Source organism: Periplaneta americana, chromosome 7, assembly GCF_040183065.1.
Source record: "Periplaneta americana isolate PAMFEO1 chromosome 7, P.americana_PAMFEO1_priV1, whole genome shotgun sequence".
Taxonomy (NCBI): Eukaryota; Metazoa; Arthropoda; class Insecta; order Blattodea; family Blattidae; genus Periplaneta; species Periplaneta americana.
In genome coordinates, this window is record NC_091123.1 from 125,433,880 (window position 1) to 125,448,375 (window position 14,496).

Genomic DNA, 14,496 nt, shown 5'->3' on the forward strand with positions numbered 1-14,496 from the left:
GGACCAAATTATTTATTTATTTATTCATAAATATATTTACTCATTAATTAATTAAATTTATTTATTCATTAATTAATTAAATTCATTCATTAATTAATTAAATAAATTCATTCATTCATTGAATTTATTTATTTAATTCATTTATTTATTTATTTATTTATTTATTTATTTATTTATCTATTTACTTATTTGACTGAATTTGACGCTAACTTTGGTCATTTTAAGTAATAGACGTATTGGTATACTCGACCAATCACAACACATGAAACTCCTTTGTCGCCAATATATAAAAGTCTAAATACTTCCATTTTTTAACAATACTTTATATTTTCTCTTGGTGAAATATGAATCAGAAAGATTAGAATAATCTATTTTAGTAGAAAATACAAAGACATGTATTGATAGTGATAAAAATACAGCGACTTTAGCTCTGCTCCTTAGCGATTTTTGTAAACTGTCGTTGGCGATATTGTACAGGCACATCATTTTATTTTTACTTCAATTTTTATTGTACTTGAATTTTTTAATGTACTTCACTCCCACCCCTTCTACTAATTAAGTTCAACCATCCTCCACACAGATCCAAGGCCGCATATACAGTCATAGTAGCCTTACGGTCATAGTAAACAGTACGTTCCAAAAATATGTTCGCGTTTTCTATTGACGAAAGAGCTTTCAATATTGAATCATTTTCGCACAGGTACTGTCGTCCATTTGCCTACATAGTATCCCGGTTTCCCCCACCAGCTTTAATTCGCCAGCTAGTAGCTGGGCTGTCTTAGCTCTTTTCTGAGAACATTAATTTCTGTTAGGAATTGGACGTATACGTAATATTATACAACTGTTTAAAATAACTTAAATTAAAGGGCCTCGTTAAGTAATTATCTGTCATGTGATTTCCTCCCTTTCTAAGACCCTACGACAAACCCACTTGGACGGACAGTAGATAGTATGTCTGAGTAATTTTATCTTTTCAGATCGGGCAAAAGTGAAGATTGAATTTACAGTACGTAAGGTATTTTTTATAGAATGGGTACAGAATTATTTCAACATGAGTTACTAGTACGAAGAACGAAACTGGAAATTGGGATTAGGTACAATAGTCTATAGTGCGATAATATGCACATTAGAATTGAAGCCTGTATCGAAATGAACGGCCACCATTTTCAAAAATGTGTTTAAATATCCATATTATGATTATTTTTAAATTTAACTTCATTCTCTATATTGTACGCTAATGTGCTGTAGACAGTATAATATACACTGCATAATGAATACGTCCGAATGGACAGCTCAGTTCGTGAGTAAAAACACTCATTGTTAATACTGTGCTGTATTTTGATTAAACAAAAACCTAATGAAAATGATCAAACTCAAAAGCGCAATATTTCCTAGTTTACGTAAATGGATGAACTACTTTTCTTCCTTCCTATACCTAGTAAAGTGATTTGTTTGTATATTGCGCCAGTATCATCGAACTCCAGTCGTGGAAGGGGTTAGCAAGCGGCGTTGATCCAGAGGTATAGGCAAGTTAATATTAAAAATGTTAGTAAAAATAAAATGATGTCCCTATATAACCAATAATGGTTATTTGTAAATTTCTTCATTTGATTTTGTAAAGTTCGCCAAACTTTACAAATTAATAAGATAGCATTGTGAAACACAATTTACAAGCATTTGTAATCTTTTACTTGTTATTTGTAAATTGTTAATTTGTAATCTGTTAGGATTGTGAAACGGGCCACTGATGTAAATTATTATATCAGATATCTGGTCTTAATAAAGCAAATATTTATTTTCCAAGAATGTACAGAAGTTTATAACGCCGCAGACCCAATGTAAAATATCTAAAATGGATGTGACTTTATTCGTTGTATGTCATACTCATAATAAATTACGTAGTAGGCTAGATAGTACATTAAACTTCCAGAGGAAATGCGAGGTGATTAATCAATTCATTTGCTTCGTTGCAGGTGGCGAAACTGTTCTCGTACACATGGTCGATGGGGTTCTTCCTGTGCAAAGGTGTGCACTACCTGCAGAACGTGTCCGCCATCTGCTCAGTGCTAACTCTCACGGCTATGAGCATCGAGAGGTAAGACACTTGTCGCGCTCCACGGAGCGGCAAATGCTTATGCAACGCAATTCAGATATGTAGGTACTTGACCACACAGTGCACTGTAGTGTACAGAGGCTTCCTATTCCGTAGCCAGGTGTTAGATGTCCTATATAAAGCATTCAGGACTGGGTCTTATCTCTGGTTTATCTCAGAATCTAGGGGAAAACAACAGTGTAAACTTTCCGATAACACTGAACAACAAATTTTTACTTTTTGTCTTGCTCTGAAATAAAAATATGTGTGCCCTAAATTTGGATTTTAAATTCAGATTGCTCCATCACGTACCATTTCCTGGGGAAAATGAATTGAATTTTTTATGATAAAACTTATTTGTTTTTAATTTTTCACTGCTACTGATAAAATTACAACACACGAGCGATTCAAAATTCCTCATAATACTACAGGGACATAATTTTATTTTTACTTCAATTTTTATTGTACCTGAGTTTCTGAATGTGCTACACTCTCGCCCCCTTCTACTAATGAAGTTCAACCGTCCTTCACACAGATCCAAGACCGCATATACAGTCATAGTAGCCTTACGGTCATAGTAAACAGTACGTTCCAAAAAATATGTTCGCAATTCCAGTTACGAAAGAGCTTTCAATATTGAATCATTTTCGCACAGGTACTGTCATCCATTTGCCTACGTCGTATCCCGGTTTCCTCCACCAGCTTTTATTCGCCAGCTAGTGGCTGAGCTGTCTTAGCTCTTTTCTGAGAACATTAATTTCTGTTAGGAATTGAACGTCTACGTAATATTATACAACTGTTTAATAGTACATTATGCAACGAGCCTATAATGAAGGTAATTAAGACGTGAGTATGGATATTTATGAAACGAGCGCAAGCGAGTTTCATAATTTTCATAAGAGCTTCTTAATTATCATTATAGGCGAGTTTCATACGACTTTTTATGCTCGACCATATTTCTAACTTGATATTATTAATTTTTAGTAATGTCCCGTATGGTTTGAGATGTGCGCAGACGCGAAAGTATTAATTTTTTCCGAGGAACAGATGTCCACATTGACCTTGCTAGGCCATAAGAACCTACAGAGATAACATTGAAATTAAATTAGACATTGAAAAACGAGATGACAAATTGAATTTATTTGAATATTATTTACAATTAACGCTAATTATTATAGTAACAGAACATAGCCTTCTGCGACAGTATTGGATTTCCAGCCTCCGTGACTTTTCGCTAATTCTCTTTCGATTGCATATCCGAGAATAATCGATACTTGCGGTTTTATAACGGTAGAAAGCTGACCTGTCATTGGCTGAACAGTTGTAACCTGAGTCGTCATTGGGTGAAAGACCTGACCTTTAATGAGTAGGTGTACTTTAATGACATGCATTAAAGGTCTGCTACCAGGCGTATAATTACTACATTTCGGCATGGTCGAGCATAAGATAACTTAAATAACAGGGCCTTGTTAAGTAATTAACTGTCACTTGATTTCCTCCTTTTCTACGACCCTACGACATAACCACTTGGACGAACAGTCTGATAGTATGTCTGAGTAATTTTATCTTTTCGGATCGGGCAGAAGTGAAGATTGAATTTACAGTACGTAAGGTACTCTTTTATAGAGTAGGTACAGAATTATTTCAACATGAGTTACTAGTACGAAGGACGAAACTGGTAATTGGAATTACGTACAATAGTCTATAGTGCGATAATATGCACATTAGAACTGAAGCCTGTATCGAAATGAACGGCGATCATTTTCAAAAATGTGTTTAAATATCCATATTATTATTATTTTTCAATTTAACTTCATTCTCTATAGTGTACGCTAATGTGCTGTAGACAGTATAATATACACTGCATAATGAATACGTCTGAATGGACAGCTCAGTTCGTGAGTAAAAATACTTATTGTTAATACGGTACTGTACTTTGATTAAAATTGTACAACATTGTAAAAATTGTAGAAAATTACTAAATTGTAAAACTATAAAAATTTGTAAAAATTGTAATTGTAATATTGTAAAATGTTGACATGTTCCACATCTTAAAGCTTCATTGCTCATGTAAGATCTATGGAATAAAATAAATGAATGAATGAATGAATGAATGAATGAATGAAAAACAAATACCTAATGAAAATTATTAAACTCAAAATCGCAATATTTCCTATTTTACGTAAATGGACGAACTACTTTTCTTCCCTCCTATACCCAGTAAAGTGATTTGTTTGTATATTACCCCAGTATCATCGAACTCCAGGCGTGGAAGGGGGTAGAAAACGGCGTTTATCCAGAGGTATAGGCAAGTTAATATTAAAAATGTTATTAAAAATAAAATGATGTCCCTGTAGAAGAATGTGTACTGGATAAAAAATAAATAAAATGAAAATATTCTTAATCTGCCAAAAGTACAATAAAGCATAATTATCAAAATAAGAACAATAAATAAAAAAAAGTTTCTATAATAATTATAGCGAAAAATAGCTTCTCTCGCTATAATTATTAATACACAAATTCATAATCCAAAAATGATGTTAAAGAGTTTAAGACACAACAACAATAAAAATATTTCATGCGTATAATGAGAAAAATCTCGGAATTTGAACTTACATTTAAAATAATTTTTTGGACGACTTCTGTTTATAACTAGACCCGGGACTGTATTTGTAACTGACTGACCTACACCTAACGTTCTAATTTGGAACCGAAAATTCACTTCTGCTTACCACTTATCACGGACCGGTTTACGGCAACGATGTTCCTGGACTGTTCAGTCTCCATAAACATCACTGTGACCTGGTGATCATCTTTCCCCGTCTGGTTTGGACAGTACTCGGATTCACTGTTCGAGCCAATGTAAATGTCTGCGGTGCTACGTCTCGCCGTTCCACAGGCACAGAGTGTATGCAGTTTGCTAGCTCTACCCGGTATGGCATAGTTGCGCCCCGCGGTCAATTGGGAGACCTAGGAATGGCATAATTGCGCTCCGAAGAAATCAGGTAGCAGAAGGGACATGGCATAGTTGCGCCCCGAAGAAATCAGGTGGCAGAATGGACATGGCATAGTTGCGCCCCGATGGGCATAGTACACACGAAAGTGATTGATTGTCATAAAATAAATAAATTACTTAAAAATATTACAGTGATAGCTGCATTGAAACCAGGTAGGCCTAGCATATGATCAATTTTTTCTATTTAAAATAACACTTTTGTTATTGATCACACACAATAAATGAACTGCATTTTTTGTTTCTACATCGATATCTTAACCCTACGGTACAGGGTTTCGAAAATTGAAACTTAGAACCATTGTGAATTATTAACTCTTTATCCTTTTCACTAAACTTAACATTCATTTTAAATTAACCTCACTATACGCCACAGACGGTGTGAAAATCACTAATAAAATGTCAAGACTGCTTAGGCCCCATATTCCAACTGCTCACTCATTTGAATATGTCAGTTAATAAAGTACTGCCAACTTCATGGTGTTCATTTTAACGGTAGGCTATCGATAATCACTGCATAAACAGTATAAAAACAGTTAATAAAGTACTGCCAATTCATGGTGTTCATTTTAACGGTATCGATAATGGATATTAAATCGAATAAGAAATCAATAAGGTTGGTTGATTACGACGCTCGAGTTCCCGTAATGTCTTTTTCTGTACCTATTTCATCGGGGCGCAACTATGCCATGCCCCTTTTCTCTACCTGATGGGAACGGGGCGCAACTATGCCCACAAAACAGGGACCCTTTTTTATCTGCTGCATCTTATCTGACCGTGGGGCGCAACTATGCCCTGCCCGCTCTACCGGCTCTTGTAGTCAGCGCAGTGGATTTTGTTTGGCAATGTAAAGAGTCACGCAACGTCACATGGTCTTTACCTCCTCATGTAGTTGGCTTGTAGGGAGAAGGAAGAGGCTACGGCGTATTTACATTCTCTTACTATGCACTACCCGGCTGTACGCCACAAAGGTCTGTCTTGGGCTTGTTAGATTCGTCTTGGCATTCCTTTTTTTCCTGTTATACTCGTACTGCCCTCACTTTTGCAGTCTTTCAAAGTTTTAAATTCGAGACTTTTGAAAGTTCACAAATTTTCAGGAATACGTTTTGAAATTTGGGATCTAATTTACCCCGTATCATTTCTTTTTCGCGTTTATTTAGTCAACCTCACTTGATCGATCGGCACCTGAAACATCGAAATCGGTTCAGATTTGACGGATTTATGCACATGAAATAGCTGCCGGAACGCAGTTTTCGAGGCAGGTTTTGCGCCATTTATCTTGCCGGCCTTGAAAGTCCGACCGGTTTCGTGCGGATATTTACAGTACGGAACTCCTTTGTCTAGACCACCATCTAGACTCTAGATCAGTAGCCTGCATTTCTTGACTCGTGAGTCAACCCTTAAGAAAGAAGCAGGGCGGAGGGGTAAGGCATGATCTCCCTCTTCTTAGCTATCACTTGTTCATTCAAAGTTATACGTTTGGGTATCCTTCCCTTCCTACTTTCCCCTTTGCTGTGTATTGCAGGCTGCATTTTGTATGACGTAATCTTTGCCGATCACTACTGTACTCTAAACCCCATTTCAGTTTGGTTGATAGGCTTTCCTTTCTACTCACACTCCCTACTATCAGTGAAGGGGAAGATGCTACTGTCCATTTCACAAACTAATTGACTTTCTACATAGTGACAAATTTTATTTCTGAAAGTGTTTACCGGTACTCTATATTTCGAAAGTCCATACTAAGCGTTTATAATGAATTTTACTGCTGTTTATGTTAACTCATACATTAAAAAGTTACTGACAACAGAAGATAAATGTTTTCTCCATCGTTAGTTGCTACTCTACAGTATACACAAGCACTGTCGCTCCCTCTGACTTCATAATACAAACTGACATTCCTAAATGTATTTAATTATTAGTCGAAAATATTGTAAGAACTACACAAAAATATACTCTAATATGTAATTGTCAAACATCTGTGACACTGTATTTTATATCCACTTATGTACTTTATTTAATATGTACAGTGAAACCTCTCACTTACGGACATCGAAAGGACGTAACAATCTGTCTGCATCTGGGAGGTGTCCTTTATTGGGAGAGAGGCTCCCCAATCTAACAGTAAATTTGTAATATGCATTATATATCCCTTCATGCTTTAAATAAAATGTATTACTATTTTAAATACAGTATACTACAGTAAATTCTTTGCAACTTTGAACTACAGTAGATAAGACGAAAAAGGAAAATACAGTATTGTGTCATGCAATTTCATTCCAGGTCTACAGTTATACAGTACTGTAATTTACAGTTTTCAACTTAACCTTTACGTTCAGGTGCCATGTCTCTCGTAACAGATCAACTGATTGAAGTGAAGAGAATAATCGTACTAACCCTATCATGTGTCGAATACAATTTCACGATCGCGGAAATATTGGACTCATCAGACAGGTTAAATTTTATGACTGTTTAGTAGTAGTATTTATTTATTTAACCTGGTAGAGATAAGGCCGTCAGGCCTTCTCTGCCCCTCTACCACCAGCTTCCAGCTAACAAGGGGTAGCTAGCTGGGCTAGTGGTAGCCTACAAGACTCTTATTGTCTTCTTTCATGTTAAGGAATTTCTGTACTAAATTTTCCATTTTTGTAACACATTAGGTCTTGAAATCCAAGTTCTATCCGCAGTCAGGAGGTAGAGCAAGCTTTAGGATGTGAAACAGCTGTCCGTGTCCGTGTCTGAGAATGTCCGTAAACGAGAGTTAAATTTATCGTTATTTCTATATTATTTCAGTTGAGACATAAAAATCTGTCCGTATATGAGGAGTGTCCGTATCTTGGGGGTGTCCGTAAGGAGAGGTTTCACTGTATTTTATTTGCTAGTGCGTACAGCTTGGGGGATGGGGTTGCTGGTATAAGAGATAACAGCTACCAGTCTGTCATGACGGACTCAGGACAAGTAGAAGGGGAAAGAAATGCCTTCGCGTCCTCTCAACTTGTGTGAAATGTCGTTTAGATGGTGGTATGCTTTTCGTTTCGTATTTGTTCAGAACTTATAAGCGATTCTAATGTAGTACTGTTTTTTGACATTAGTACCAAACGGTTGACTGTCTACCGTGCCAAACACGTAATTCTCATCAAAAACATGGCAATTACTCGATAATACATGGAAGCGAAGTGATGAGTCTATTTCTCGGGAAAAAAAATTAAGAGCGTTAAAGGGACGATCACATGAACATTATTTAAAGATAGGAATACCAAAGAAAAATAAACTACCAAATAGAAGATCAGAGAATTTAAATAATTCGAACAATTGCATATTAACAGCAGCAGATATTCGTAAGTGATATGCAATTAACTACAAACTGAAAGCACTGAGTAACTCGTGTAGAACTACAAAGCATTAGGATGTCGGAACGTAACAGGCCATAAAGCATGAAAATCAATAACACTGGTAGCCAGGATTAAATGCACCATTATTACAGGGTTTAGTCACGGGTTTCAACCGCAATAACTGAGGAACTTTACGAGCCTGAGGCTAGGGATGCGTATCTTGTGAAATACTCCTTTATTGTGAACTGTCATTTACAGATTTTTCCCCAATTTTATGTTCTTGGAAATTCTTTCGAGTGGAGGTGGTCAGCATTTCTTGACTCGCGAATCAACCTCTTAACACACAAGGAGAGCGGAGGGGTAAGGCATAATCTACCTCCCCTTAGCTATCACTCGTTCTTTCGAAGTTTAAGGACACTACGACTAAGTTTTGAAATTTTTACAATTTCACCACCTGTACTTTGTTTACTAAAAAGGAAGAACTTTCATTTGAACGTCTAATCTGTTTGTTTACCATGTTTAGGCCTATTATATGTATGCTATTATCCTTCCTATCCTTAATTTCCCCTTTTCTGTTCGTTCCCTACATTCCTCTTTTGTGATTGTTTTGTTTTCACTCTGTGTGTTAGTTATGCTTTGTCCAATGAGGCAGACCATTATTGGGAAAGCTGAACATGTCTTTCATATTATTATTATTTCGGAATATGTATGATAAGCACTTTCTTGTGTTAAATATTAACGTACCTTGTTCCCAAGATGACCGAAAATAGGTCGAAACATGTTCACAAGGTATGTTAATAATTAACACAAGAAAGTTCTTATCATACATATTCCGAAGTGATACACAATGTTAAAAATTGTGTAATCTAGATGTATTATTATTATTAAATCGATTTATTTAATTTTTTCACTGTTTGTTAGATCTATTGAGCACATAGTGTGTACAAACTTTGAGCTCAATCGGACTGTTAGTTTCTTAGTAAATTTTATTTTAATTATGCAAATTAGTGACGTAATCAAAATGTTCCACGCGTATTACATTCAAATACAGCAAATTCACATTTTCTTCATATGGACCCACATTCAAGGGCAAAAGTTTAACGTTGAGAAATGCATTATTTCTAGTTTAGTTTGGGCAGAGATTTTTTAATATCAGACATTTGTTCAATATTTTATGTACGTATCATATTATTATTGTTATTATTATTATTATTATTATTATTATTATTTACGAAAAAATCCACGAACTATTAGAGAAAATACGGGAATTTTATTTGAAGCAAGAAATGAGATAGGTGTACAAGTAAATTTGGAAAAAAAGAAGCATATGATTATGTCTCGTGACCAGAACATAGTATGAAATGGAGCTGTCGCGCCGGTAAGCGGCAGATTTGCGTACAGATAGTTATTATTCCTGTTCTGCTGAATTCATTCATTCATAGTTTTCTGCCCAAGGGCAGGTCTTTCATTGCAAACCCAGCATTATCTAATCTTTTCTAATTTCCGCTTTCCACTTAATCTCCGCATATGATCCATAAATCTTAACGTCGTCTATAATCTGATATCTTCTTCTGCCTCGAACTCTTCTCCCGTTCACCATTCCTTCCAGTGCATCCTTCAGTAGATAGTTTCTTCTCAGCCAGTGACCCAACGAATATATGTTGGATATATACGAGATTCTTTTCTTTTATTCTAGTGATGATTATTATTTTACCACAGTGTAGTGCAAGCTTGGAGAACTGGGAGACAATTGTGGCGTTGCGTCACTCATCGGATACGCCACTCAACCCTTTCTTACACCCCCGCGTCATTGACTTTGTAGGGGAGGGGATTTCTATTCAGTATCTGTCTTATGTGATGGCGTGCGGACCACAGATACGTCATTCAACGCCGGTGGACTGTGGACGGGAACCAACGCTTTCCCCATTCTTTCCACCCCTCTCTCGCCAGTTCTGCACCCCTCATCTAGTTTATACAGGGTGTTTCAAAAATACGGGGCGTAATTTCAGGTATGTATTTCCCACATGTAGACAATCAAAATAGTTCATTACAACATGTGTCCGGAAATGCTTCATTTCCGAGTTATGGCCTTCACAACATTGAAATTTACCGGAACGTTTTTCTTCCCGCAGGTCGTTGTCATTACAGAAGATGTTCAAAATGTCCACCTCCTGCTTGCATACAGACTTCACATCGATGTCTCATTGACCTGCGAACACGATCCCAAACTCCAGGAGTATTGCGTATGTCCTCAGAACATGCCACAATTCGATTCCGAAGGGATTCCAAACCAGGCACCGGAGACGAATAAACCAATGATTTTAAATGACCCCACAAGTAGAAATCGAGAGGGTTCAGATCAGGTGAGCGTGGAGGCCAAGCAATTGGGCCACCTCTACCTATCCATCGATCAGGAAACCTTCGATCCAAGTACCGGTGAGCCGTACGACTGAAGTGTGCAGGAGCGCCATCATGCAAGAAGTGAATGTTTTGACGATTGATCAGTGGAGGGTCTTCTAAAACATGAGGTATGGTGTTTTCCAGGAAGTTTGTGTACGCCTGCCCCGTAAGTCTGTTTACAAGTACATGGGGTCCAACTAATCGATCACCAATGATACCGGCCCACATGTTGAGGAAGAACCGCACCTGGTGATGAGATGGAACAGTTGCACGTGGGTTTTCATACGCCCATACATGCTGACTGTGGAAATTTGTTATGCCATCTCGTGTGAACTGTGCTTCATCTGTAAATAATACTAGGGCAGGAAAGTTCGGATTTACACCACACTGCTGCAAGAACCACTGACAGAACCTAACTCGTGCAGGGTAATCTGCTGGTCACAGGGCCTGTACACGTTGCAAATGATAAGGAACAATTGATGCTCTTTCAACAGTCTCTAGACAGTCGTATGAGGAACATTGACTTGCAACGCTACCCTTCGTGTGCTGATAGAAGGAGTCATGTTCACAGCCTCCAGAATCTCCTCCTGTACTTCTGGAGTTGTAGATCTTGGTCGTCCCCTTCCCAAACCAGGAGAGTTAAATTTTCCATACTCGCACAGACGGTAATGGAGACGTACAAATGTCTTCCGATCTGGACATTGTCGCTGTGGGTACCTCTCCTGGTACAAACGACGAGCCAGCGCAGCATTGCCGTCCGCCTTACCGTACATGAAGTGTATCTCTGCCAGCTCTTGATTTGAATACATGTCGCACAGTCTAACGCCTACACAACACTAAATGTAACCTTCGCCTCGGAATGAACTGTCAGAGTGCCCTCTTAATGTCTCCTTTGACGGCAACGACCTGCGGAAAGAAAAACGTTCCGGTGAATTTCAATGTTGTGAAGGCCATAACTCGGAAATGAAGCATTTCCGGACACACGTTGTAATGAACTATTTTGATTGTCTACATGTGGGAAATACATACCTGAAATTATGCCCCGTATTTTGAAACACACTGTATAGTCACGAATCTCGAGTTGTGAGGGTACTAGGAACAATAGACTGTGCAGGTACTATTTCGCATTGTCTGTAATGAGGCGATAGTAGCGATCCTAGTGGTTAGCACACTATCTATGGATGCATATTTACTACGTATTGAGCTTCGTAACTGTATATACTAGACTGTGATTTGCTATGTTATTTTTTACTCGTTAATGTCATTGTTATTTTAGCACTGAGCAAGGACTTGTTTGTTTACAAGAAGCATTCTTTTTATCTTTTGTTTAAGCTACAAATATTGTTTCGCTTTTCTTAAATTATTCCTATTGTTTAAGTACTCTGTCACTCTGTGTATTTTGTTTTGAGGGCCATACTCGTATGCTGCTTATTTATCGTTTGACTCGCTTTCATTTATTTATGTACTTGTTTATGATTCTCTTTTGCAAAGAACATTGCACAGTGAGTTCCAGCGAACATTCCCCTTGTTTTTGTTGGCAGATTAACGGTATGCCCCCCCCCCACTACCGCCACTGTTTGCATTTGCGAATTCATGGCTCCGGCGCTTCGTTTGATTAAAACTGACGTACAGTGTTATAATAATAAATTTAACAAGTTTTAAAAATTGGATATTGCTGATTTGTGACAAACCACTAAAGAAGCCGATTCGACTATTCTCAAGAATTCGTCTCCCTTTACCTTCATGGCTGGTGATTCCTCTCATGTGTAGCTATTTTATCACTCAGAACTGGTGTTTGTTACCTTTCACACATTAGCTCTCGTTGTGTACGAGCCCAGATCACATATTGATTGCTCATTCCTGTGTTAAAATCGGTTGCACTTTGAAGAGAACAACCGCCAGGATCGCCACCCGTCGCCGTAAACGAACACGAGATGGCAGTACAGTCGTTAATGCAATTTAAATGGGAGTTATGATGTGACTCCTTATGTAACAACTAGATGGCAGCATAGTAAACCTGACAAAAGTTGTTACTGTCAAAACCTATAACGCCGAGCAATCTGGGATATATGATCTAGGGTACGAGTCAAGAGAGAGAGAGAATGAGAGAAAGCGAGATAGAGAACACTACATGAAAGCTGCAAGTGCTGAAATCCCCTTTCCTCGAAATTAGCTACTCCGTCTTTAGTAGCCTTTATTAGTCAAGCAATGAGTCGACTAAAAGTAAGTGCAGTTTATTACATTGTGTTGCGTTTTGCAATGGTTGCATATTCAGTACGGTCCACACCTGTGGAGTAACGGTTAGCGCGTCTGGCCGCGAAACCAGATGGCCCGGGTTCGATTCCCGGTCGGGACAAGTTACCTGGTTGAGGTTTTTCCGGGGTTTTCCCCTCAACCCAATATGAGCAAATGCTGGGTAACTTTCGGTGCTGGACCCCGGACTCATTTCACCGGCAATATCACCTTCATCTCATTCAGACGCTAAATAACCTAAGATGTTGATAAAGCGTCGTAAAATAACCTACCAAAATAAATAAATATTCAGTACGTGAAACTTACATATGGAGAAAAAATCGTATGAAAGAACAAGAAAAACTCTGCCGTGAACTTCCTGGTCGTCCACTTCTGTGTAGAAAAATAGTACTGAATTTAGTGTTTACAACAGTAGTTTATGAATAAACAAGGTACAATACAGTGTGAACATGTTAACTGAAGAATTGTACAGCAGATGTTCAAAATGCTGACTGACTGAATGCATCTGCCTAGTCTTCTCCGCAAAGAACCAAGAATGCGCTCGAGTAATTCTGGGCCGTTCTTCATTAGCTGGAAGGCACTATAATCCGATGCTGCAATTCTTTAGATGTTATGATAGTTATTGTCTCACTCTTAGGAATTGGAATGGGGCGAGTGCGGTACACATGAAGTATGCATGTTGCCGCTTTACCATATCCATTCCAGGCTCTCGGTTCACTGGCAGCCTCAACCAGCAAAAAAAGATGGCATTATCTCGTAAACGGCTAATTTGCGGACCCATATTTACTAGAACTTTTTTTGTTTCTTTTCGTTTTTACTTCTCATCCATAAATTTTTTACTTTTTATTTTTTCTCTGGAATATGTGCATAAAATTTGTGGTTTTTCTATAGTACGCGACACTGAAACTTTTAAGTTGCATTTTTCTAAGTTCTACAGTGCGGAAATCTGTAACAAGTTAGTTGTGTTAAGTTAATGTATGCTTTGCATACACGAATCTGTAACAGGTTACATTAGTTTAGGCTTTTAGTATGCCTTGTACAGTATATTCGAATCTTTGACAGGTTACGTTAGATTATTTTAGGCTTTGGTATACCTTGCATATAGGCTACTAAGTGAAGTGTAATGTGCGTTTCGCGTTCTTTTTAAAATGTTCGACCCCTTTATTTCGTGTGTTAAATAATCATTTTTAGGTTATCTACACCATCACATATTCATTATATATGAGGTCTCGCCTACCTCACTGAATATCACACGACTACTATGAAGTAGCCAATGTGTATTATCACCATTTAATTTGAGAAAAATTCGTTCCGGCACTGGGAATCGAACCCGGGACCTCTCAGCTCTACGCGCTGAGTGCTCTTTCCAACTGAGCTATGCCGAGACACGATCCACGGTGCCGGCCGAA

General features: G+C 37.7%; 1 protein-coding gene across 2 annotated transcripts in view; it reads left to right on the forward strand.

Annotated features, from left to right (window-relative positions):
- Positions 1–1,977: 1,977 nt before the first annotated feature.
- LOC138703430 (gastrin/cholecystokinin type B receptor-like) overlaps positions 1,978–14,496 on the forward strand; it is a 206,350-nt gene continuing 193,831 nt past the window's right edge. For both annotated transcript variants that reach the window (XM_069831281.1, XM_069831282.1), the window contains exon 1: positions 1,978–2,095. In XM_069831281.1, the coding sequence (XP_069687382.1) occupies positions 2,004–2,095 (92 nt within the window). In that variant the 5' untranslated portion in view covers positions 1,978–2,003. The remainder of the gene's footprint in view (positions 2,096–14,496) is intronic.